The sequence below is a fragment of the Triturus cristatus genome, chromosome 1_2, assembly GCF_964204655.1.
Source record: "Triturus cristatus chromosome 1_2, aTriCri1.1, whole genome shotgun sequence".
In the NCBI taxonomy this organism is placed as follows: domain Eukaryota; kingdom Metazoa; phylum Chordata; class Amphibia; order Caudata; family Salamandridae; genus Triturus; species Triturus cristatus.
Window position 1 is genome coordinate 994712758 of NC_140580.1, and position 23609 is coordinate 994736366.

The 23609-nt window shown below is 45.2% G+C and overlaps 1 protein-coding gene across 1 annotated transcript in view; it reads left to right on the forward strand.

Annotated features, from left to right (window-relative positions):
* Positions 1-23609, forward strand: part of MAN1B1 (mannosidase alpha class 1B member 1) — a 313998-nt gene that overhangs the window by 196352 nt on the left and 94037 nt on the right. Inside the window, exon 8 of the mRNA XM_085611248.1 lies at positions 12803-12991. Coding sequence (XP_085467374.1) covers positions 12803-12991 — 189 coding nt within the window. The remainder of the gene's footprint in view (positions 1-12802; positions 12992-23609) is intronic.

The following is a 23609-nucleotide window of genomic DNA, read 5'->3' on the forward strand; positions in this document are numbered from 1 at the left end:
TGTGGTTTCCACCACTAGCATCATCCAAGAGTACTAATTCAGTTATTTGTACAGTCTCATAGTTATGAGTACATTTTTGTCGGGTTAGTCTCTTATTTCATCATTTATGTTTCCTCGTTGTTAAACTCTTTCAAAATTGTGTGACTAGTGTCTCCATGCCGCAAGATTAAAAACACAGGGTGGGACAACAGACTCTGCTTCTGTTTTCCGTCAACCTGTTTTGATGCTTGAATAGTGCCCCTTTGGGATAGAAACTTCCGTAGGACTACAGGCGTTTCACAGCAAATATTGTGGAAAAATCTCTGTGTATAGGGAATACTTTGCAGGTGCATTCTATATATCCTGTTTTCTTCATAAGCACCATCATTCAGCAGTCGAAACACTCCTCTTCACAGAACAGGTACACCGTGAGCAGAAATAATGCAAGCTTTCCTCCTGTAGAGGATAAACCTAGGTATGGCATCAGCAGTGCAAGTTTTTCCCCTTCACAGGGCGCAAACCAATCAGGCAGCAGCAGTGCAAGTGTTGATTCTTCAAAGAATTGGTACAGGATAGCAGTATGCTAGAACTGTCAGCCTTAGGGTGGTCTTCCCCAAACTGTTTTCCTGTTTTACATCACTTTTTGCTGATCTGTTTTTCTAATAGGTTAACAATGGGGATTCCATAATACATTTATTAAGTGTAATTCATGATTGAGAAGGGGTAGAATAGTCATGTGTGGTACCCATGGACTACTTGTAATGATATATCCTCTTTAATGGTAAAGTTGGATTTAGGATTAAAACTTTGAGTGCTACTTTTAGAAAGCTATACCAAAGGGGGATGATGGACGGAGAGTTTGAGCAAATCAAACACTCATCCCCAGTCAACTGATCTGGGTTTAATCCATCATCATTCTTTAGCTCACTCCACCAAAGAATGATGGATTTAACCCAGAACTTTTGACTGGGGTGAATGTTTTGATTTGTTCTGCATTCCGTCCATCAATTGTGAGTCTTTTGCTTTCTCGCCCTAAGTGCGCCAGGTATGCCCAGACGTGGGTCCTGGACTCACTGTGCCACTGGAACCAAGCTATCCTGGCTGAAGAGGGGTGAAACCCCGAAACCGATCTTAGGATGCTTGTTTCCGGTCCAGGGAGGACCTGGCTTTGCAGTTCGGGCTGGACTGTTCCCATGAGGCACAGGGTCAAGACTGATTTGCATATGGCCAGGTCTAAACTGGGGTGGCATGGTGAGCAAAAGAATGATGGATTTAACCCAGATCTTTTGACTGGGATGAATGTTTTGATTTGTTCTGCATTCCTTCCATCAATTGTGTGTCTTTTACTTTTAGAAAGCTGGCATTTTTATGGTCTTAACCCCTGTGTGCCTCTACCTGTCTCCAGTACACGTGTTGGTTGGGTGACTAATGGACTTTGTGCATTCCCTTTAGAGAGTCACACCCAAAGGGAGCTGAAGTGTGCCTGATTGGCCATTAACATCTTGATGAGTCATTAACATCTTGATGGGTTCCTGGACAGGATGGGAGGGAGGAGCCGACACGTGCACCTTAATAGGGCTGTGCCTGTCCCCACACAGAGCTGCATACCCCCTTGAAATGTGCCTGGAGCCAGGGCAGGAAAGCGAGGACCTGTGTGCACTTCAGAGCCACTCTTTGAAGTCTCCCCCACTTCAAAGACACCATTGGGTATAACAACTGGACTTCTGACCCCAACAAATCAGTACACCTTTGGACCTGTGGATACTCTGCTAGGAGGAAGGACTGCTGTGCTGCTAAAGAACTGCTACTCTGCTGGATTGCTGCTCTGAAAGAACTGTTTGCCTGACCTGTCCGCTGCCTTCTCTGCCTGGGTGTGAAATACTGGACCTACACCTCTTAAACCCAGAGTGACTCCAATGGCTTGTCTGCTTGCCTCATGTTCTGCAGTCTCAGAGACATCAGACTGCCTGCAACTTTCCAATCAGCACCTGGACTCTGCCATCTGTTAGTCCAACCATGCCAAGTGGTGCAAATCCTGTCCTCGACCCTTCTAAGTGCGTTTTCATGTGCTGCAGTATCAAAATTCACTCAGTCTTGACGTTGCACTGGTCGGAACCAACACATTTCCTTTGACGCCGACGCGTAGCTGCTCCTAGGACATCTCATCGCCGGCAGCTTGGCGTAGACTCATTACCTTCATCACCCAGGGTTCGACGCTAGCATATAACCCAACTGTTCGACACAGAGCTGACGCATCGCCTACAATCCTTTGGATCGACGCTGACACATCGTCTCTGACCACTTCTCAACATCCTCGATGTTGACGCTTCCTCCATGAAGGTACTGTTTTCAGTGGGGCCTGCATGGCTCCTGTATCCGGGTCGCTCTCCATCGCGGTCGACTTTTCAGATTTGACCCAGTCCAACGCGACCAGATAGCCTAAATTGGTGCTTTAAGTTTCTAAGCAATATATTCCAAGATATTCTTTCAAAAATCCTAACTCCAGTTCTACTTATTGAGTTTTTGTCTTCTTGGTCTTGTTTTGTTCAATGCATCAAGCTCTATTTATCTAACTATGTGTGGATTATTATTGTGTGTTTTTTTTTCACTGTTTTACTGTAGTACATTTTGCACCAATAACTTACAAATTGCCTATTAAGTTAAGCCTGGCTGCTCTGGGACAAGCTACCAGATGGTGAGCACAGGTAATTGAGGGTGTCTCTCCAGCTTACCCTGAGTAGGATTGTGGTTTCCGCTTGGACAGAGTGCATGCCTTTGCCAACCAGAAACCCAATTTCTAAAGCAGTAGCAAAGCAAGCTTCCTACTCTCACAGAAGGCATCAAGTGCAAATTTTCATTCCCAGCAGAATAGATCCAACAGGGCAGGTTGGTACAAGCTTTTATTGCTTACAGAATATACAGTTAAGGCATGAGTAACATGCAGGTTAGAGACAAATCTCTGAATTGAGTGCTTGACGACCTGAGGAGAATCTATAGGTGGATGAGTGAGTGTCTGAGTTTTGAAACCAAACTCACTTAGGTGATTTCCATGTCAACATCCTAAAAATCCCAAGTTCTCATACATATTGAGAAGTAGCCGTTACATCATAGATCATTGTTATTTAAAGCAGCCCAGCCACAGCCTAAGTAATTGTGCTCTATACAGGCGGCAACCTCTGGTTTTGAATGTGTGCATATCAGGTACTGTGCAATCCCAGCCTCAGTGCTGTATCTCTTCAAATGTTGAGGGCCACCAGTGCCTCCCGCAGCCCACATAAATGACAGGCTTAGTTCCATACCACCAGCCTTAGAGTAGCTCCATCAGACATGACCATACTTGAGTCATTGATGCAGTAGTCCAGGGGCAGTTTGAACAGTGCTAGGAGCCGCCAGCCTTGCAAGATAATGTAGGGTGATGTGGTTACCCTCATGGGCCTCAGCAGGGCATGTCCTCTGCCTTGCTCTGTTAGGTCACACCCCTCATATATATATATCACAAATATTGATACTTGTATCTATTATTCTACAGTTCTTATGTATTACAAACACTTGTTTACTCTCTGCTTCCTTGAGAACTTCTTCCTATATTTACTCCAATCGCCCCACCCTAGACGTCTTTTGCTTGAGGATGGGGGGTAGGGATCTGATTCATTATTCATTTTGGATTCCTACTCCCTCTACTATCATGTTCCCTCCTGTTTTTTTTTTCATTGAATTTCATTATTTTGTATTTGTCATCCTATTCGTTTTGTACTTTTAATCCTTCATTATGCTTATGTTTCATTCTTTTTTCTAGAGATGATTGTCCTGCTTTCCTGCTCTATCCCTATTTTTAGCCTGGGAGATTTTAATTTACAGCTTTCTAATATTTCCCATGTTTCTTCTCTAGAAATCATTGTCTTTTGATTTGTCACTTCTTCCTTCTCCTGCTCACTGTCATGGATGAACTCTCAATCTTATTGTAGCTTCTTCTCCTCCTCTATTTCTTCTATTTAGTTATCTTACACACTCTCCTCATGATCCGTATGATCCTTTTTTCTACATCATTCATTTGGTCTTTTCCTTCTTGTACTTTGGGGTCTTCTAAACCCACATTCAATTTTTGTTAAATTCTATCTGATATTTCTCCATCTCATCTGGTCTCAGGTACTCATTCTACTTTAATCACTGTAGCTCATTTCTAAACTCTCTCTTCAAAGGATGCTTCCACTCTTCTTTCTAATACACTTCCTAACGTACCCCTCTGAGACTCTTCAAACCTACTAAGTCCAGACTTGCTCTGGTCTATCTAGTCTGTGCTGCTCTTCTTGTCACTTCAATTCCTTTTAGTGCAAGCATAAATCCCTTTACTATTTCTCCCGGGATTTACCTGTTCAAGATTGCTACACGTTCAGATAGAAAGCTGGGTAAGAATCTTTTTTCCAGTCACTGGTCAAACATCATGACAAATTACATCTGTGCACTTCACTTAACCATTTGTAGTCCCTATGACTGCCTTACAGTTCTACGTGCTGATGATTTTGCCAGTGGTGACTCCTCTGCTAAGGTGGAGGAGCGTTGCCCCACTTCCTTGAAGCAGTAAAGAAAGGAAAAAATAAAATTATAATAACGTAATGTTATTATCATTTTATTTTGTCCTCCTGCTGCAGCAGCTGTACGTGATGGGGTGGGGCTACAGACCAGGTGAGGAGTGGTAGAAACCTCCTAAGTGCGTAATGAGTGTTTGGCAGGCCTTCTCGGGCCACCCAAAACAGTCATCGGCACTTTCCCTGTTCTCCATGCAGGCTGTATTACAGCCTGCATGGAGAACATGCCCAGGCCCCCAGTACCTGGCTGAGTGCCGAACCACGGCGCTTAGACCAATCACGTTGTTATTGGTCTCGGGAGCCTGGGTGGTCAGGGGAGCCTGGCTGTACTTTCTGTTCCCAGTCTGACGGAGGAGAGCAGGAGCAGAGACGCGGGACCCGTCGTCAAGGTAAGTATTTATTTATTTTTGTTTATTTCCAGCCCCCCACCCCCCCCCCCCCCACCCCCCCCACTCCTCACCCTTGCCTAGTCACCCGCGAGCCGTGCCGGCCGCCTCTGGACTTTGCAACTCTAGCTCTGGGGGGGCAAAAATGTGTACTTCCTGTTTTTGGCTTCTTTTTGTTCGTGCTTCTCTATCCTCTTCTTCCTCATCTTTTCTTTCTTCTTCTTTTTTCCAAACTTTTCAGCTTTTACCCGTTTCTGAGACAGAAGTTCTGACTTTCCTGAGTAGAGCAAAAGCTCTACAGAGAAGGCTCTTTTTCTTCTACCTTCTCCCATGGTGGAATCTAATTCCTTAACCTGTTCGCCTATTTAATACCTCACTTTTGTCTGAAGTTTTCCCTGCCTCTTTAAAATCTGCTTCTGTTTTTCCATTTTCTTAAACAGACTTCATTGGGTCCCTCTAATTTATCTAACCAATGCCACATTTCTCTACTTCTTTATCTCTAAAATGGCCAAACATTTGTTTTACATCTACAGCCTAAACAAACTTCTCCAGTTCTGGATTTTGTCAGGTTTGCCTCAAGAAGACTGCTTTTCTTCCAGATGTTAGTTTTCTTCACAACTCTGAACACAACAAACTTTCTTCTATTTTTACTATGGTAGATCACACAATCTTGTGAACTTTCTGCTTGCTGTAGGTATCTCCCGTACTACTCTTGACTGGATTCACTCTTACTTGTCAGAATGCGCATTGTTAGTTTCCTGGAATTGTCTGTATCCAATCCCTGCCATGCTTCATCATGACCCGCTTATAGTTGTGCTATTCACACTACTTACAGATTGGCCATTGTGTCTAGAGAAAATCATCATATCACAACACACCTTTCGTAATCAGACTTAAGGGGCTCCCACAGAAGTAAGAATATTTCTTAAAGTTGTACATGGTGAACTATCTGTTGCACTTGACCATCTCAGGTGGTCAGCACTCCACCCAGAGTTCAGGCATTCTTCTGCAAGAAGCCCCAGCTTCTAAGAGAGAAAGAACATCAAAACTATAGGTTCGAGGCATATGAGCTGCAGATTACACACTTTTGCATAGATCGCCATCTGGTGTTGGGCCCGGATGTTTGCAGTTTGTTTCTCCTCTTGGAAAGTCTTTGGAAGTCACGAGGTCGGTGACTCCTCCCTTGGATCGTATTGCGCATGGGCTTCGGCTCCATCCTCAGATTGTTTTTTTCCGCCATCGGGCTCGGATGTAATACTTTGCGCTCCGGTTCCGAACTTTTCCAGTTCGACGATCGAAGCAGAATCCTCGCTCATCGCGGTATTGTTCAGATCCTGACCTCCTCAATCACCTTCTCTTCGCCACACCTTCGATTCCAGGAGTCGACGGCGGCCTTCGGGCCTATCCAAGCTCCGGTCCCGGCTGATGGAAAGAACTCCATTCAAGAAGTGCCCTCGATGTGGGTCCAAATTCCCCCACACCGATCTTTATGAGGTGTGCAACCTCTGCCTCTCCCCGGAACACGAGGCTCGAGACTGTCCCGCCTGCAAGTCTTACAGAGCCAAAAAGACTATTTGAGATCGAAGGGCCAGACGAAACATGGCGCACTCCTCGACCTCCGTTCCTGTCGACATCTTCGGGGACGACATCGAAGCTCCGGGACAGCAGCACACCGAAGAGGACCTCGTCAGTGCTTCCGAAGCCGACGACTCGGATGTGGAGGACATCACCCCGGCGCAGAGGGTCGTGAGTAAAATACCCCATCCCACACCCGCGCCGACACCCAAAAAGGCTACGGTCACGCCTTCGCCTCCGGGCCTAGGCAAGACCAAAGACACTGCTTCGAACACCCCACCTTCGGGCCCGGTGAATAAGCCTAATAAGCCTTCCGGTGGCTCGGGCTCGAGCCAGCCTGCCAGCGGTGCCGATAAACACACTTCGGCACCGAAAAAGAGACCGGCCTCTACCTCAGCACCGAGCTCCGCACCAAAGCCCTCGGTGTCGAAACCCAGTCTCTCGGTACCGACCAAACATCATAAGGCCCTCGGCACCGACACTCCCGCGCCGAAGCCTGCCTCGGCGCCGACCCAAAAATCGGAGGTATCAAAAAAGCACGGCACGGGCAAGCCTAAAAAGCCATTGGCCCCGAAACCTTCGGCGCCGACCGAACAACCATTGTCTCAAGAACTGTTTACACCGGATCCTTTGCAAAAGACACTTACCAAGGATCCAAAAACTGGACATTTGGCACTTTCTTCTAAAAAGAGACATTTAGACAAACCAGCTCCGCCTCCGCCTCCAAAGAGGAAAGACTGTGCTACCTCCCCTTTCAGAGTGCCTTCCCCACCTCCTCCACCCTCTGCACCTACGCCCCCTCCGCCTTCTCCACCCCTGCCTCATCGCTCTCCGACCCCGTTTCCAGACCATGATGATAAGGGGGACCCATACTACGATCCAGGGGATGTGCCACAAGACCCCACCCCTACAGGATCGCCAGACCCATGGGACAATTATAATAATCCAGACATTCCAGATGTCCCACAAGATTACCTTTATCCATCCAGGCCATCTCCACCAGAAGACTCATTAGGTTTTCACCACCTACTTCAGAGGGCGGCACATTATCACGGGGTAGAGCTACACACTGACCCGGTAGAGGAAGATTTCCTCCTCCGACACCTTTGATACCGCACATAGGTCTACTTCTATACTACCTATGCTCAAAGGGGTAATAAAACATGCGCCAGAGGTTTTTAAAGACCCAGTCAGGGCTAGGGTCATTAACTCATGCATAGAGAAGAAGTATAAAGCTGCCCCCACAGATCCTGCCTACATCAAAGGTCCAGCGCCACTGGATTCCCTAGTGGTATCCACTGCACGGAAGAGGTCAAACTCCCAGGCGTCAGGCGAAGCACCACCACCTGACAAAGAGTCAAAGCTACTAGACGCGTCAGGAAAGCACACTGCGTCACAGGCAGCCAATATATGGCGTATCGCCAACACTCGAGCGCTATTGGCCAGATACGACAGAGCACATTATGATGAACTAGAAACCATCATGCACCATCTCCCAGAAAAATACAGAAATAGGGCCAATGAATTAATTCAAGAGGGTAAGACCATAACTAACACCTCTATACGCTGTGCCTTAGACTCAGCAGACACAGCCTCCAGGGCCATTAACACTAGCGTCCTCCTCCTCCGTCGTCATGCTTGGCTGAGAGTTTCAGGCTTTAAGCCTGAGGTACAAGCCTCCATATTAAATCATCCATTTGATCAAGAACATCTATTCGGTCCAAAGGTAGATGAGGCCCTCGAAGATGAAGAAGGACACAGACACGGCTAAATCTATGGGAGCCCTGCAGTCACACCCTCCTAGGCGCTCCTTTCGCCGCTCTTCCTTTCGGGGCACGGGCAGAGCTTACTCCTCAGCTAGCGCGTCCACTTCCTACAAATCCCCTGCTCAATCCACCTTCACAAGGGGTTATCAAAGAGGCGGCTTTAGAGGCAATAACAATAAAGGCAGAGACAAAACAAATACCGCCCGCTCTGCCACACCGCCCACCCAGTGACTTCCCCCTGCTCCCTCCAGAACATCCCACTCCGGTCGGGGGCAGGCTACAAAATTTCCTTCACGTCTGGGAGTCCATCACATCAGACAGATGGGTGCCTCAAATTATTCGTTCGGGGTACTGCCTAGAATTGACATCTAGTCCACCACACTGGACTTGAAAGACGCAAACTTTCACATTCCGGTACACCATGCTCACAGAAAGTACCTCAGATTTGTAGTGGACGGGCAACACTACCAGTTCAAGGTGCTCCCATTCGGAGTCACAACAGCACCACGGGTATTCACCAAGTGCCTAGCGGTAGTGGCGGCACAACACAGAAGACAGCACATTCACGTCTTCCCATATTTGGACGATTGGCTAATAAAAGCCACGTCCTACAACCAATGTGTACATCACACCGCCACTACAATCCAACTACTTCACCAGCTAAGCTTCACAGTCAACCACCAAAAGTCCCAGCTAATACCATCCCACACAAAGCAATACCTCGGTGCCACCATAGACACCTCAAAAGCCATAGCCTACCCCAATCCTGCCAGGATTGCAAGCATTCAGGCTTTGCGTCAAAGATTCATACCTCAACACTCTCTCCCAGCAAGAGTGTTTATGCAACTGATAGGGATGATGGCCTCTTGCTTTTTCATAGTGCCTCATGCAAGACTCCAGATGCGTCCACTCCAAGAGTGCTTAGCGCGCCAATGGAACCAGGCCCAGGGGCAACTGACAGATCTAGTGTTGGTAGACGGTCGCACCCATCGCTCTCTGCAGTGGTGGAGCACCACAAATCTTTCCAGAGGTCGACCGTTCCTGGACCCGGTTCCACAAATAATCCTAACAGACGCATCGCTCTCCGGCTGGGGAGCTCATCTACCACACCTCACAGTGCAGGGCACATGGACGCCGCAACAAAAGTTACTCCATATCAACCATCTGGAGTTACTCTTTCTAGCCCTAAAATCCTTTCAGACACACATTTTAGGCAAGGCAGTCCTTATTCGCACAGACAACATGACGGCCATGTACTACATTCAAAAACAAGGCGGCACACACTCTCCACAGCTCTTTCAACTAGCACAGAGCATATGGAGATGGGCAATTCCACACAAAATCTTTCTGCTAGCCCAACATGTCCCAGGAGTCCAAAACACTATGGCAGATCTGCTCAGCAGACAGACGCAGCAAATCCACGAGTGGGAACTTCACCCGCAGGTTCTTCACCCGTTCTTTTAGATGTGGGGGCATCCACAGATAGACCTATTCGCCACCCACGAAAACAAAAAATGCCCAAGCTTCGCCGCCAGATACCCACACCCATTGTCCAAAGGCAATGCGATATGGATGAACTGGTCAGGCAAATTTGCGTACGCCTTTCCACCTCTCCCACTAATTCCATTAGTGGTGCGAAAGCTACAGCAGCACTCCCTCACACTGATTCTAGTAGCTCCAACATGGGCCAGACAACCGTGGTACACCACGCTGCTGGAATTCTCGGTAGTGCCACACCAAAAGTTACACCTCTCACCATGCCTCCTAACCCAGAACCATGGAGAGATCAGACACCCGGACCCAGCTCAGCTCAATCTTGCGATCTGGCTCCTGAGATCCTAGAATTCGGATACCTTAACCTTCCTCCCGACTGTATGAACGTCGTCAGAGAAGCTAGACATCCTACCACTAGAGCCTGCTATGCTGCCAAGTCGAAAAGATTTGTTGTTTATTGCCATAACAACACAATCAACCCTCTAGACGCATCTATACAGCACATCATATGCTACTTCTACAAAGGTGTAACCTAGCATATACATCCATTCGGCTACACCTCGCAGGAATTGCCGCTTACCTAAAAAACAGACAGCACCTATCACTTTTCAGAGTGCCTGCCATTAAAGCCTTCATGGAAGGCCTCAAACGGATAATTCCCCCCAGAATACCACCCTCACCTGTGTGGAATTTAAATATAGTTCTCACATGGGACCGCCTTTCGAACCTTTGCATAAATGCGAACTGCAATTTCTCACATGGAAAACAGCTTTCCTTGTAGCCATCACTTCCCTTAGAAGGGTCAGTGAGCTACAAGCACTTACTATACAAGAACCTTTTCTCCAAATGCACCCGAACAAGGTTGTCCTCCGTACCAACCCAAAATTCCTACCCAAAGTCATTTCACCCTTTCATCTAAATCAATCGGTAGAATTACCGGGTTTTTTCTCGCAACCTCAAACTGTTGCAGAAAGGGCTCTACACACACTGGATGTTAAAAGAGCCTTACTTTACTATATCCAGAGAACACAACCTTTCAGAAAGACAAAACAACTGTTTGTCTCCTTCTCTCCACCACATAAAGGCAACCCCATCTCTAAATCAGGGATAGCTAGGTGGATTGTAAAATGCATACAAATTTGCTACCACAAAGCAAAACGCACGCAATCTGTTTCCCCTAAAGCCCACTCTACAAGAAAGATAGGGGCTTCTATGGCTTTTCTAGGTAACATCCCATTAGATGATATCTGCAAAGCAGCTACATGGTCAACACCGCACACTTTAACTAAACATTACTGTGTAGATGTGCAAACCAAGCAACAAGCTAGTGTGGGCCAGGCTGTACTAAAAACACTATTTCAAACCACTGCAACAGATACCGGTGGTCGCCGCTAGGGTTGGGAACTGCTATATAGTCTATGCAAAAGTGTGTAATCTGCAGCTCATATGCCTCAAACGGAATATGCTACTTACCAGTATGCATCTGTTCTTGGCATGTAGAGATGCAGATCTACACACGCCCACCCGGCTACCTGTATCTGTTCCAGTCTATATTATTTAGATACAACACACATGGGTTTCTTCACTGTTATTACTACGCTCCATCTTTCCCTGTTGGCGAAAAACAATCTGAGGATGGAGCCGAAGCCCATGCGCAATACGATCCAAGGGAGGAGTCACCGACCTCGTGACTTCCAAAGATTTTCCAAGAGGAAAAACAAACTGCAAACAACCGGGCCCAACACCAGATGGCGATCTATGCAAAAGTGTGTAGATCTGCAGCTCTACATGCCGAGAACAGATGCATACTGATAAGTAGCATATTCCTTCTCTGAAAGTGGATCACTCCAAATCAGAATATTTTTATCATATGAAACTTTGAAAAAAATATAACTAGAGAGCCTGATGTGAAATCATTGTTTACTACTAGAGTGCTAGCCCATCCTAATACAGCTGATGCAATTTTCTTTAATATCTATATTTCCACGGACCAAAGGGCCAATCTTGGGCAATCAATGTTGTCTGCGGGGTTCAAAAACTCTTCTCCTGGAAGCCCCAGCATCTAAAAAATAAAGAAAATCTAAAGTATGTTGCCCAATAGTGCAGATTAGGCCTGGAACTCAATCTTCTCATCAGAGGGTTGTCTTCCTGTGACAACCTTCAAAATAGTGCTAAAGTGCTTGTGGTTGCAGCATAATTTTCTCCTGTAGTAGTAGCAGTTGATTCTAAGAAAACCGATGACAGTTGTGCTGGAACATACTTTTCAAGTGTAACTTTTTTTGTTGTATATAAGAAATATGCAAATGAACATTCCAGTCCATAAGATTCTCATAGAAATCTGGCAATCATTTCTCTAACTTGCCTTTACCTCATGAATGTAGTACTTTCTTTACCGTTGGTTGCAAGCCCAGTCTCTTAGAAGGATATACCATTCAATCTGAACAACTTCACACTAGTAGAATCCCAGCCTATCTGTTTGGGGCATCAAGAGCTGAAGTCTTCATTTGAGTGGGACCTTGCATGCATTTGAGAACCCTCAATGTGTATGTGGCCCGTTTGCTTTGATCCGGTTTCTGGCAGCAGATATTAGTTGGCAAGATTGTCACTTATGAATAAATATATAGGAGTATATCAGTTATTTATAACTGGTAAATAACACATTCAAACTGAAGACTCCCTCTTCCCAATGCTCAGTTTTGTCTGGTCAGCAAGAGAGGATGTCTGTCCTTATGATTTATTCACAGGAGATGCTTTTTCTGCCTTCATTAATCCTAATCCACCTCAGAGGGACTGCTTGGACTCCTGTGCCTGTGTTCCAGATCTACTTCCCTTGAATCGTACGTTTATTATGGGGTGTGGTCTAAACTGCCCTAGAATAACAAGTAAGTAACATTTTGGTTGTCTTTGGTAAGACGTTACATAAGGTTAGAAGTAATTGCCTCTGTTTTACTTTTAGTATTGCATGTTCAGTATTATGATCTTCGTCTTTACAAATCCTTGGTGGTTGCTTTCTTAGATAGATATTGGGAACCGTCTGATGCCTGCATTTAACACCCCATCCAAAATCCCCTACTCGGATGTAAACATTGGCCGTGGGACTGCCCACCCTCCTCGCTGGACTTCGGACAGCACTGTGGCGGAAGTGACCAGCATCCAGCTCGAATTCAGGGAGCTCGCACGCCTTACAGGAAACGAGAACTTCCAGGTAAGCCGCACTCGTGGTGTCTGTATTTTGTATTTATTTCTTGCAATGCAACACATGCCAGACCATAATGTAGCTAGTGCCGCGCTAACCGTTGACCTATTCTGATAGCTACACTCGGGCCTAGTACATTCTTTTCTACAGATGCAGTCCTGCATGCCTTGCTAGGGCAGCTTGCCTAATGAGGGTAACACACGGAGTTGCACGCCGATTTGCTTCTTGTCGAAAATTCCTCCCCTCACACTCCTGACTTGCGGATCCTTCCTCCTCATAACATCGACACTTTCATTCCTGACATCTACAGTCAGGCCCGGCTCCAGGAATTTTTATTTGGGTGGGCCACTGCGGGCTCGAGAAAATATATTACCTACTGGCGGTCGCCAGTAGGTAGTTATAGTTAGGACCATGTTTCCATAGGAAATCCGCAACATTCTATTTTGAATAACTTTGGCGCCGGTTGACGAATCCTCGCGAATTTTTCAAAATAGGTGGGGCGCTACGCTCCGCTCCTACCCTGAAAGTCTCGGGGGGATTCGTCAAGCGGGGGCTGAGGTAAAAGGGGGGTCCCAAAACGCGTTTTTCCCATGCATTTTTCCATAGGACCTTTAGACACAGCTACAGCCCGAACGGCTGAACAGAATTACTTGAAATTTGGCAGAGAGGTAGTCCTCAGGTCAAGGAAGTGCCTTTTGTAGGTTTGGTGTAAATCTGTTCAGTAGATTCTGAGAAAATAGCCTTTAAATCAATATATATATCTGAGCCAGCTTACGGTGCGCTTACCGTACGCGTACGGTGGCGTGCGCGAGCGCGATTCTGATTGGCTCTTAGATCTTAGTAAACATTCGAATCGGTCGAAACCAGGAAGCGGCGGCCGCCATTTTCTCTCTCGCTCTCTGAGTTGGGCAGCAAAAATGAAGCCAAAAAATGGCTAAAGAGGCAGTTTCGTCACATCCTAACCACCCAGCATTGATATAGGGGTCCCCAAACAACCCTCAAGCCCAAAAAAAAAAAATACGGTAAAAATTATAAAAAAAATAAATTATCCACATTCTCCCCACCCCGTGTGCAAATGGTGCCCGAAGGGCACCATTTGTGCATGGCATATTACACATATCAAATTAACAAAGAATACATTTCAAAAAGATGCGCATAATATGTCCCCCATGTGCGCACGGTGCCACCCCGTGTGCAAATGGTGCCCAAAGGGCACCATTTGTGCATGGCATATAACAACAATAAAATTAACAAAGAATACATTTCAAAAAGATGCGCATAATATGTCCCCCATGTGCGCACGGTGCGCGAAGCGCATCGTGCGTACATGGCCCATCCCGCATAATGTGGGCACGCGGTGCGCGCAGCGCACCGCGTGACCACGGTGTGTGCACGGCACTAACTGCGTAAAGTAGGCGCGCGGTGCGCGAAGCGCACCGCGTGCTCACTGTGGGCGCGCAACGCCACGAATGGCGTAAAGTAACTTAGCATTTAAAAAACCGTACAAATTCACTGAAAAAACCATAGGTTTCACACACGTTATAGTTGGGAATTAGCATTTAAAAAACCTTGCAAATTCACTGAAAAAACCATAGGTTTCACACATGTTATAGTTAGCTGGACATTTTACTGATAAAAAACCAATGAAATTCCCCCGTTATAGTTAGTGCAGGCAACTATAACTCACGCGACCGCAATCTTCTGCTGATGACATATGTGTCTTTATGAAAAAAAAATATTTGTAATATATGTATAGCTAAAAATTAATGGAAGAAGACATGGGCAAATAAGTGTCTAAATACAGTATTAGCATCAGCAGAGTATTGCGGTCGCGTGAGTTATAGTTGCCTGCACTAACTATAACGGGGGAATTTCATTGGTTTTTTATCAGTAAAATGTCCAGCTAACTATAACATGTGTGAAACCTATGGTTTTTTCAGTGAATTTGCAAGGTTTTTTAAATGCTAATTCCTAACTATAACGTGTGTGAAACCTATGGTTTTTTCAGTGAATATATATATATATATATATATATATATATATATATATATATATATATATATATATATATATATATATATATATATATATATATATATATATATATATATTCACTGAAAAAACCATAGGTTTCACACATGTTATAGTTAGCTGGACATTTTACTGATAAAAAACCAATGAAATTCCCCCGTTATAGTTACTGTAGGCAACTATAACTCACGCGACCGCAATCCTCTGCTGATGCTAATACTGTATTTAGACACTTATTTGCCCATATCTTCTTCCATTAAATTTTAGCTTTACATATATTACAAATATTTTTTTTTCATAAAGACACATATGTCATCAGCAGAGGATTACGGTCGCGTGAGTTATAGTTGCCTACAGTAACTATAACGGGGGAATTTCATTGGTTTTTTATCAGTAAAATGTCCAGCTAACTATAACATGTGTGAAACCTATGGTTTTTTCAGTGAATTAGCAAGGTTTTTTAAATGCTATTTCCTAACTATAACGTGTGTGAAACCTATGGTTTTTTCAGTGAATTTGTACGGTTTTTTAAATGCTAAGTTACTTTACGCCATTTGTGGCGTGCGCGCCCACTTAACGCAGTTCGTTCCGTGCACGGTTTTTATCAACTTTAATAAGCCCTGTACATTTGGTGGCCTTCGGCCACCAAAAGCACAGAGGGTGAGGTCAATGTGGATAGTGTTTTTTTTATTTCGATTTTATAATTTCATGTTGCCAAAATTACGTTTTTTTTCTCTATTAATAAGCCCTGCACATTTGGTGGCCTGCGGCCACCAAAAGCACAGGGGGTGGGGTAAGTGTGGATAGTGTTTTTTTTATTTTTATTTTTTTACCGTAAGCGTACGGTAAGCGTACGGTAAGCGTACGGTAAGCGTACCCCGCGAAATTGCCGAAAAAAAAATAAAACCGTTTTTGCTCTTGGGGGATGTTTGGGGACTCCCTCAACATGACTATGTGGGAGGGAGTTGTCAAAACAGCCCCGTAACATGTTTTTGGCCATCATGTTTGATAAACAACACTCAGTGCGAGAGACAAAATGGCGGACGCCGCTTCCTGGTTTCGGCCGATTCGAATGTTTACTAAGATCTAAGAGCCAATCAGAATCGCGCTCGCGCACGCCACCGTAAGCTTACGGTAAGCGTACGGTAAGCGTACGGTAAGCGTACCGTAAGCGGGCTCAGATATATATATTGATTTAAAGGCTATTTTCTCAGAATCTACTGAACAGATTTACACCAAACCTACAAAAGGCACTTCCTTAACCTAGGGACTACCTCTCTGCCAAATTTCTAGTAATTCTGTTCAGCCGTTCGGGCTGTAGCTCGTTCTAAAGGTCCTATGGAAAAATGCATGGGAAAAACGCGTTTTGGGACCCCCCTTTTATCTCAGCCCCCGCTTGACGAATCCCCCCGAGACTTTCAGGGTAGGAGCGGAGCGTAGCGCCCCACCTATTTTGAGAAATGCGCGAGGATTCGTCGACCGGCGCCAAAGTTATTCAAAATAGAATGTTGAGGTTTTCCTATGGAAACGTGGTCCTAACTATAACTACCTACTGGCGACCGCCAGTAGGTAATATATATATATATATATATATATATATATATATATATATATATATATATATATACATACTACAGGTGGAGTTTGCATCGGAGCTCCCTGTGACTGTTTGAATTGTGACCTCTGAGGAAGAAGCGAATGCTTTGAAACGCGTCAGGTCTACATTAAAGTTTGCTTGCAAGAGAAGTTTGGCATGGTCATGTCCTTTTAACGATGCCGATGGTGATGCCTGTTTGGGAGTAACCGGCTGGTGCAAGTTGCCGTGAGTGCGCCCCCACATGCTTGGGCACTTTGAGGGATAATTTTACACACGGCAGTCCTGCCGTGGGGGGGCAGCAACGTCCGGAAAAAAGGAGGCCGCTGATCGGAACTTTTCCAATCGAGCATGCGGTACGACAACTTGGGACTAAACGAGACTATGGAAATTTCTCTGGGGCCCACTCAGGGTAAGATAATGAATGTAATAGGAACAGCTGCACAGGACCTACTATAGGTACAAAATGCTCCGATTGACTACATGTTCCAGAATGCAAAGCGCGCACTCAGCGCGTCCTACTTAAGGCGGAGTTTGCATCGGAGCTCCCTGTGACTGTTTGAATTGTGACCTCTGAGGAAGAAGCGAATGCTTTGAAACACGTCAGGTCTACATTAAAGTTTGCTTGCAAGAGAAGTTTGGCGTGGTCATGTCCTTTTAACGATGCCAATGGTGATGCCTGTTTGGGAGGAACTGGCTGGTGCAAGTTGCCGTGAGTGCGCCCCCACATGCTTGGGCACTTTGAGGGATAATGTGATATATATATATATATATATATATATATCCATCCTACTGGCAGTCGCCAGTAGGTAGTTATAGTTAGGACCTAGTTTCCATAGGCAACCCACAACATTCTATTTGGAATAACGTTGGCGTCGATTGATGAATCTTCGCGAAATATTCCAAACTTTTGCCCAGCTCCGGTCCGCTCCTATCCTGAAAATTTCACGGTGATTCGTCAAGCGGGGGCCGAGAAAAAAGGGGGGTCCCAAAACGCGTTTTCCCCATGCATTTTCCCAGAGGACCTGTTGACGCAGATACAGCCCAAAGTGCTGAACGGAATTACACCAAATTTGGCAAAGAGGTAGTCCTCAGTTCAGACTCGTGCCTTTTGCTTAAATAATGTAAATCCGTTCAGTAGTTCCTGAGAAAATCAAAAGTAAAATCACATATATAACTGGGCGGAGCCTAACCACACCTCATCGTGAGATCTGATTTGCTGTCAGCACTTCATCCAAGAAGTGTTGGCAGCCATCTTGGGTCCAATATACATGATAGCACCTCATTAAAAAGCATTGCAGTTAATAGAAGGTTTTAAGACTTTAGTTACATGTTAAATCATTTGTTGATGGTACCATACTCATTTTAGGAATTGTGGTGTGTTCTAAGGTGATTTTACCATGTGAAAAAGCCTTCTGCTGTGATATCATGAATCATGTTTGAGAGAGAACTATTTTCTCATGCTTTTCCCACAGAGGTTTGGAAGGTGATCTATAAGCTAAACTGAGAGCATATTTTCTGTAAATTCACATTATCTTTCTCAGTCATGTGAGAATGAAGTCTGACATTCTCAGTAAAACATGTACATCCAACAAGGGCAGAGACTGTCAGTTGATTCCTTTGTGTTCTACTGCAGCTTCCCAGAGTGTTCCAAAGAACAACTAGAGCGCTAACAGTCATACTTATGTCAAACGTATGGCACACCTGAAGCCATCTTGGTTGGAATACAGTGGTAAATCTTAAAACATTTAATTTAAAAAGGAACAAAATGAGGGGGTTCATTTTGCCATAGAAAGTATGATTAGTGCCGCAGAAAGAAACATGAGGGCACATTTTGAGTGATTTCTTAAGTCCTCTTCTATTTCTTTAAAAAATTATGACATGCAGACTGAAACATGCACTTTGAATACCAGCAGCAGACTTCCCTGGTGAGCAGTAGCTTTACTACAGTGATCTAATGAGCAACTAGAGTGCTAACATTCTGAATTTATGGCAAATGTGTGACACATCTGAATGCCTTCTTGATGGAATCAAAGTAAAAAAAGTATTTCCTACTGAGGAGACTGTAGTAAATGAGGAAATTAGGAAACATCATAACAAATAAGTCTCCCAAAATGGCCACCAGAGACAAAAGAGCCCAAATGTAGCCCAAATATCACCCAGATGTAGCCCAAGTATAGCCCAATGACAGAATGTCCCAGAGTGTTCTAACGAACATCTAGAGCGCTAACAGTCTTACTTATGACAAAAGTATGGCACACCTGAAGCCATCTTGATTGGAATAAAGTGGTAACAATTAAAACATTTAATTTACAAAGGAACAAAATGAGGGGGTTCATTTTGCCATAGAAATTATGATTAGTTCTGCAGAAAGAAAAATTAGGGCACATTTTGACTTCTCAAATCCTCTTCTATTTCATAAACAAATTCTGACATGCAGACTGAAACAAGCACTTTGAATACCAGCAGCAGACTTCCCTGGTGAGCAGTAGTTTTACTACAGTGATCTAATGAGCAACTAGAGTGCTAACATTCAGAATGTATGGCAAATGTGTGACCCATCTGAATGCCTTCTTGATGGAACCAAAATAAAAAACTGAAAGTATTCCCACTGAGGAGACTGCAGTAATTGAGGAAATTAGGAAACTTCATAACAAGTAAATCTCCCAAGATGGCCACCAGAGACAAAAGAGCCCAAATGTAGCCCAAATATCACCCAGATTTAGCACAAGTATAGCCCAATGACAGAATGTCCCAGAGTGTTCTTAAGAACAACTAGAGCGCTTACTGTCTTACTTATGACAAAAGTATGGCACACCTGAAGCCATCTTGATGGGAATAAACTGGTAACACTTAAAACATTTAATTTAAAAAGGAACACAACGAGGGGGTTCATTTTGCCATAGAAATTATGATTAGTGCTGAAGAAAGAAAAATTAGGGCCCATTTTGAGTGACTTCTCAAATCCTCTTTTATTTCATTAAAAAATTCTGATATGCCGACTGAAACATGCACTTTTAATACCAGCAGCAGACTTCCGTGGTGAGCAGTAGCTTTACTACAGTGATCTAATGAGCAACTAGAGTGCTAACATTCTGAATTTATGGCAAATGTGTGACATATCTGAATACCTTCTTGATGGAATCAAAGTAAAAAACTAAAAGCATTTCCTGCTGAGGAGACTGCAGTAAATGAGGAAATTAGGAAACTTCATAACAAATAAATCTCCCAAGATGGCCACCAGAGACAAAAGAGCCCAAATGCAGCACAAATATCACCCAGGTGTAGCCCACATGTAGCCCAATGACAGAAGTGTTCAAAACACTTTTTCTTTTGTGTATTTGCAGTTTTATATAGTGCAGACTTGTTAGGTATTGGAGTGCTTTACATGAGCATTGTTTACATCACACACGATCAAATTCATTTTGGTTGTAGACATGGGGAGATTAAGTGATTTGACCAGAATCACAGAATGTTGAGCTGAAGCAGAAACTCCAACCTGGTTCCCCAGTTGCAAAGTCTGCAGCTCTGGAAGTAACACCATATCCTCTCCCCTAGGTGCAACATTTAATCAAGTGGTCAACTGGATAAAAAAACATAAAGATAACAAATAATTTAAAAGTTCTTTGTCGCTATTTGAAAACTCAGAAAATATGTCCTCATTTTAGTTTTTTAGAGCACTAACCATACTTTTGATGCAAATAAGACCCTCTCATATATGTATTTTCTAAAGGAAATACTCTAGGTATTACAGTTTTGATTACATCAAGATGACGTCAGGCGTTCCACACTTTTGTAATAAATATAGAATGTTAGCAATCTAGTTGTTCATTGGGATACTGTTGAGAGGCAGAGGCCAGGGGCACGGACTCTGAAAATTGAAGGCAGGTAGGAGAGTGCAGAGGCAACAATTTGACCACACTGGGCAGGCAGGAAAGACAGTGGCAGCACAACAGACTATGGAGGGCAGTGGAAAGGGGGGCAGGGGCAACAAACCAACAATACAGGACTGGCAAGAGAGGCTGTGGCAATATAATAGACCATTGTGGGCGAAAGGAAGAGGCAGTGGTAGTACAACCATACATGCCAACAGACCCGTTTCAGCCAGGAAACGTCCAATGTTTTTAAGCTCAAATGGGCTTTATTTGATCTGTCTCCTGTCTACAATCTCCTCTTTTTCAATGTAACTCAAAGGGGAAAATCAATACCCCAGTTTTTTTTTCAAAATCTCCCTCTTACCAAGTTCAAAATGTTCGCAAGTATGGTACATTGGATCATGGTAGGCAGGAGGAATTGCGGTAGGGACATGGACTCGGATAATAGAGGACAGGAGGGACATGGAGAGGTGCACCAAACTGACCCTACAGGGCAGGCAACAGGGTTTGCAGCAGCACAATACACCACACAGCGCATGCGGGACGGGAGTGCAGCACAACAATCCATAGAAAGCAATAGGGAGGGAACAGGACCATGCACATGGAGAACAGAGAACAGAGGGGAAAGAGGCAATGGTAGCTAGCTGACCATAATGGACAGACAGGAGAGAAAGCTGCAGCATAACAGACCATAAAGGGCAGGAGGGACGGATCAGGGGCATTACAATGGAACAGACAAGCCAGGAGGGAGGGAATAGGGGTCTGCACATGGAAACAGAGGGTTGGGGGCAAGGGGGCAGAGCAGGAGCAGCAAGATGACCATGGAGGTCAGGCAGGATGGGCACTAGAAACAAGACACACCATGGAGAGCAACAATGAGACTATGGTGGCATACACACAGACCATGGAGGGAAGGTGGGAGGGGGTCAGGGGCAGCTAGCTGACCAGACAGGGAAGGTGGGAGGGGTCATGGCAGCACAGAAGACCATGCATAGCAAACGGGAGGGTTAGTGGCAGCACAATGGCTATGATGGGCAAGAAGGAGGGTGCAGGGGCATGCACAAAGGACCATGGAGGATAGAAGGGAGGGTCAGGACCTAGGCACAGACAAGAGAGTTCAGGGGAAGGGGGCCTCACAACAGACCGCGCTGGGCAGGCAGGAGGAGCAGTTGCAGCACAACAGACCAGGGAGGGCAGAAGGGTGTGGCAGTAAAATGGACCATGGAGGACAGGAGGAAGGGGATAGGGGCATGGCATGTGGACAGGCAGGGTAGAGGTGGCAGGGACAGGTTACAGTCATCTGACAATGCTAGGCAGGTGGGAGGGGAGTGGCAGCTCAACAGAACACTCTGAGTAGATAGGAGTGGCAGGTCCATGGAACATAGTGGGCAAAAAGGATGGAGCAGGGGCATGCACAACGACATCGGCGGGCAGGGGAAAGGAGAATAGGGGCAGCAAGCTAAGCACAGAGGCTAAGCAGGAGGTCAATGATGGGCCATAGAATTGGGCAATGGAGGGCAGGAGGAGTGGACTGGTACATCATGCTAAATGGAGGGCAGTGGCAGCACATCAGACCATGCATGGCAGGAGGGAGGAGGCTAGTCCATGGATTCAGACAACAGAGGATAGGGAGGAGGTGGATGGGGCAGCAAGCTAACTGTTCAGAAAAGGTGGGTATTAGGAACTTTGTTTTTAAAATGTGTGTCTGTGCGAACTACTTAAAATATGAACATAATCTCACTTTTATTCAGGAAGAAGAGGACGTTTGTGACTGTGACTCCGGGCTCACTTGGCAGAAACACCCCCTGACCCTCCACCCCCCATCGCAAAATGTAATGCCCGTGAAAAGGGTAGGTGGACGCAGTGTTATATAGAACATAGTCCTGAGAGCACGATTGTAAATGAAAACTAGATATAGTATATGGTATAAACTATGCACCAAAAAGTGTGATACAAGATGAACCTTGGCGTGAAATATAATATGCAATACATTGTGCGCAATGACAGATTCATTGGAGAGTGCGAGATAGAACAGGCACTAGCGCGTGCCATGCGATATGCGCCTTGGAGTGTAATATGCACAGGGCAGTGTTGTGTAACCTAACTAGTCTCTAAAGTTGTAATATAAAATATGTGCTGGGGAGTGTAACGTTGCATATGCACTGTGACAAAGATATGGATCCAAGATTGTAATATGTATGGCATAACGCTGTGCCTTATAACATAGGCATCGAGGAAGGCACGTTAGATGGGGCAATATAACCTGTGCGAAGGCAAGTGTGGCATGACATATTCACGGGGTGGTGTTACAGTGCACATGGGCTAGAGAGTGTCATAGCATACGCACTAGCTGGTGGAATACAACACAGAGGTGTGAGGCACTCGGCGGGCACTGGTGGGTGTAACACAGCATTGGGCTCAGCCAGGAACACGCTGTGACTCTCAAGTGAGGTTTGTCTCCTTTCCAGAGAGTAAAATAAAAAGTATTACACATCCGGCAGTGGATGTGTGTTTTATTAACCGTGAGGGGGGTTTCTTGCATAGTTTGGTCGAATTTTTGTCGAATCCCCTTTGAATGGCTTGGTGTGCGTGTATATTAAATGTGCCCGTCAATAGCTACCCATGTTTGTATAAATAAACGACAAGGGTGTCTACTTGGAGAGTACCCACCGGCGGGGGTGCCGGGATTAGGCACGGTAGGGCGTCACACGTCAGAGATTCACTAGCGGTGTAAATGTATTCCATGTGGATTCATTCTATGCCTAGTCGCCTTTTAATGAATATCACGCAAATCGTCATGGTGATAGGTACATACGGTTTGTCCAGCATGTCCTAGGTGTTTCTATAAATATATATTTTTTAAAAATAATAAAAAACAAAGGCTGTGTCGGGGGATGGGGTCCCCGGGGCCATAAGTGGCCTGAGGAGGGGGGCAACACAGCCCCCTCCTAAAGAATTAAAAAAAAAAAAAAAGGCCATGACATGGGGGTTGGGGTCCCCGGGGCCGATTAAGGCCTTGGGAGGGTCAAATTTATTTTTTTCAACAACAAAAAATTAGGGTGCAGGCCCTGGGGGATGGGGCCCCCAGGGCCAGTAAATTAGAAAAAGAAGAGGGGCCACTCACCCT